The sequence below is a fragment of the Sphaeroforma arctica genome, assembly GCF_001186125.1.
Source record: "Sphaeroforma arctica JP610 unplaced genomic scaffold supercont1.231, whole genome shotgun sequence".
NCBI lineage: Eukaryota > Ichthyosporea > Ichthyophonida > Sphaeroforma > Sphaeroforma arctica.
The window spans coordinates 91,268-94,072 of NW_014040327.1; the positions used below are offsets into that span (position 1 = coordinate 91,268).

The following is a 2,805-nucleotide window of genomic DNA, read 5'->3' on the forward strand; positions in this document are numbered from 1 at the left end:
CACACACACACACGACACACACAACACACAACAACACACACACACACACACACACACATATATATATATATAGTATATATATATATATATATATATATATATATATATATATATATATAAATGAGCGATCGATTGTGAAATTTGGTTGCTGGACGACCCAAGCCACCAAGTTGTATTTGTATACTACTGTTTATTACAGTTGTCAGCCAGATTCTCTTGGTACACGAGTATTTCATTGTTGATTGTGTTATGGAACTGTTAAAGCTGTTTTGGACATTGCAGTCAATCTGAGAATTCAGTTGTTCGTCGTGTTCACCACTTTACTTTTAGAGCTGATCCGTTTGGCAGATCATTTTGTGCTATGTGATCGGCAGTATACTGCGAATACCAACAGAGGCGTTATTCTAGATTTCACGGTACCTTTCAAACAAATCGTCTGGCAGATGTTGAATATGCTTTGTCAATGACATTTCGCTGTGAATACCTGCAGAGGCGTTATTTTGGATTCGTGGATGGCTGAGGTAAATGAGATCCATTCCGACGGCACGAAGACATCGACGAACTGCCACTACTACCACGTTTTGCCCGATTCCTCATACAAGGCCAGGCAATCTTCAGTCAGATATGGATACGGTAAGCCTTGCATGAAGTAGTTGACATCGAGCAGCTTCTGTGATTCCTCTGATGATAGCTGATGTCATTTACAGCTGAATCGTCCGCGACATACAAATCTGTGCGATTTTGCTGCACATGTCTAGTATTTGTGTATCAGCGCGATGGGTAGATTCTTAGGAAGTGAAGTGTGTGGTCACTGCATCTACAAGGTATTCTCAAGGTGCCGATGAAAAACGTGTGTGTAGCATACGCTGGAGAACATATAGGTATCTACGCTATCGATGCACCTTGATATGTAGTTCACGGTATCACGAGTTTTAGCACGTTCTTGATCGTTATCAATTTTCATCTTATAAACCAACAGCTCCACACGACAGCATAGTACCGTACCGAATAGAGAAGACGAAACCGCGACCTATAGATCACCATTTTTTCGACGAATTCTTCAAGGAGGTAGGTTCACTGAGCCATAAGCGTCCACTTAGCAAACTGGTGCTATTTGAATACCCAGTTTATTTAAGGTTGAGATGTATTAGGTTGTGTGCCACAGCACCGTGAGCTTTCCAGAATGTTTAAATGCTTCCCTTTCTACATTAATGGAAATCATTAGAATGAAATACCGTGCTTATATATTTAGCTGCCAGAACCATCCTCCGATGGCGAGCTATACGAACCGACAAAGATATTAAAAGAACTCCACGCTCTGAATCTGAAGAAGCTCCGATATGCGCAAGTCTACACACGGACCACGGAGAATGTGAAGGTACGCGTTCAAGAACATAAATGTCTGCCTGTTACCTGATAGGGCTTCTGTGCTTAGGCCCGTCAGGAAAGTTTCTTACTCCCTTGTTTCGAGTTCTACCACAAAAGTGTCAAGTCGCGCCGCAGAAGTTGAGGACCAGACTATACGTCGGATCGTGTTGTTCAGGATTATGAATGGATAGTATGTGGTATACCAAAATGTGTATATGTAACAGTTTAGGTCAAGCGCCCCAATCACATAATGTATTAGGAGAAAATATAAGCGCATACACTCATATTTATGTATGTATCTCCTTGTCTATTCATTAGTATGTATGTTCACGAATGCTGTTTTATAGATGATGTTGAACATGTAAAGAAAGCACGATATGGCTCAAATCCAAGAATTTCGTGTATATATGTATAGTTTGTTCGATAGCTTGCATCCAGAAGTGACCATTTAAAGTACTCTCTTGTAAGCACTATCTGCTTGACGGGTATTTTTTTTATTTGGTTGATTAAAATGTGCATCATGTGAATTTCTCCGTGTACATTTAAGCACTCATTCGTTGAAAGCATTGTTGTTCGCTCATTATGATTTTTTTTTTATCAGATTAGAATTGGGTTAGTAGTTTAGTTCTAATATACTTTCAAACATGGTAGTTTTGCATTTTTGTTCCGGTCGTCCGCAATATTTTCACATTGCGGGGTGTACTGTTACGCAAATTAGGGTCGATAGTACATCAAATGACTATTATGTAGGGAATGAGCGACTAGCACTCCCGTGACAGCTATTTAATTGTTACGTTGTACTTTATTATTCCACAGGTCACTGCCATACCCTTTTTCGTTAAATTCAACTACTTTTACTACTGGCAATACCACATGTGCGTTCAAAATGTGGGCACAGACGATCTTCGATTAACATGGTGGAATAAGTATGTATGTCGGTTTTGTGTGGATTTTGTGTGGCGGATTTTGCTCTGATGTTTTCATTGTACTTGTGGCACTCTTGTTGCTTAAGACGCAAGCAAGTCCTCAATCAGCTACCGAGTACCGTGAACTGTAGAATTTCATTGAAAAGTAGTTATTAGGATTTTTAAACAGTCACAAGTAGTTTTCAACTCCAAATGGTGCTGTTTGTTCTCTTGTATTCATGGTTAATTCAAGAGTGGAAATGGTCATACCTGCAGGGTGGTGACGGATCAGAAGAACGGACAGTATGTCGAAGGCGGTAGCGGTTTGGACAATGAATCACCTGTGCTCACACCCGCAGACCCTTCATTCGAACACGAAGGGCACTGTGCATTGCCAACTCCTAGCGGGTATGATTGAGAAGCAGAAAAGAGTGTCAGAGTGTTGATGTATGACTTATTCGTATGCAAGTAACAACATAATATACTCACTCACTCACTCACTCACTCACACTCACGCACACTCACACACACT

General features: G+C 40.5%; 1 protein-coding gene across 1 annotated transcript in view; it reads left to right on the top strand.

Annotated features, from left to right (window-relative positions):
* Positions 1–511: 511 nt before the first annotated feature.
* SARC_04232 (hypothetical protein) overlaps positions 512–2,805 on the top strand; it is a gene marked incomplete at its 5' end in the record, with an annotated part of 3,724 nt that continues 1,430 nt past the window's right edge. The window contains 5 exons of the mRNA XM_014301958.1: positions 512–633; positions 980–1,068; positions 1,253–1,378; positions 2,185–2,294; positions 2,550–2,681. Coding sequence (XP_014157433.1) covers positions 512–633; positions 980–1,068; positions 1,253–1,378; positions 2,185–2,294; positions 2,550–2,681 — 579 coding nt within the window. The remainder of the gene's footprint in view (positions 634–979; positions 1,069–1,252; positions 1,379–2,184; positions 2,295–2,549; positions 2,682–2,805) is intronic.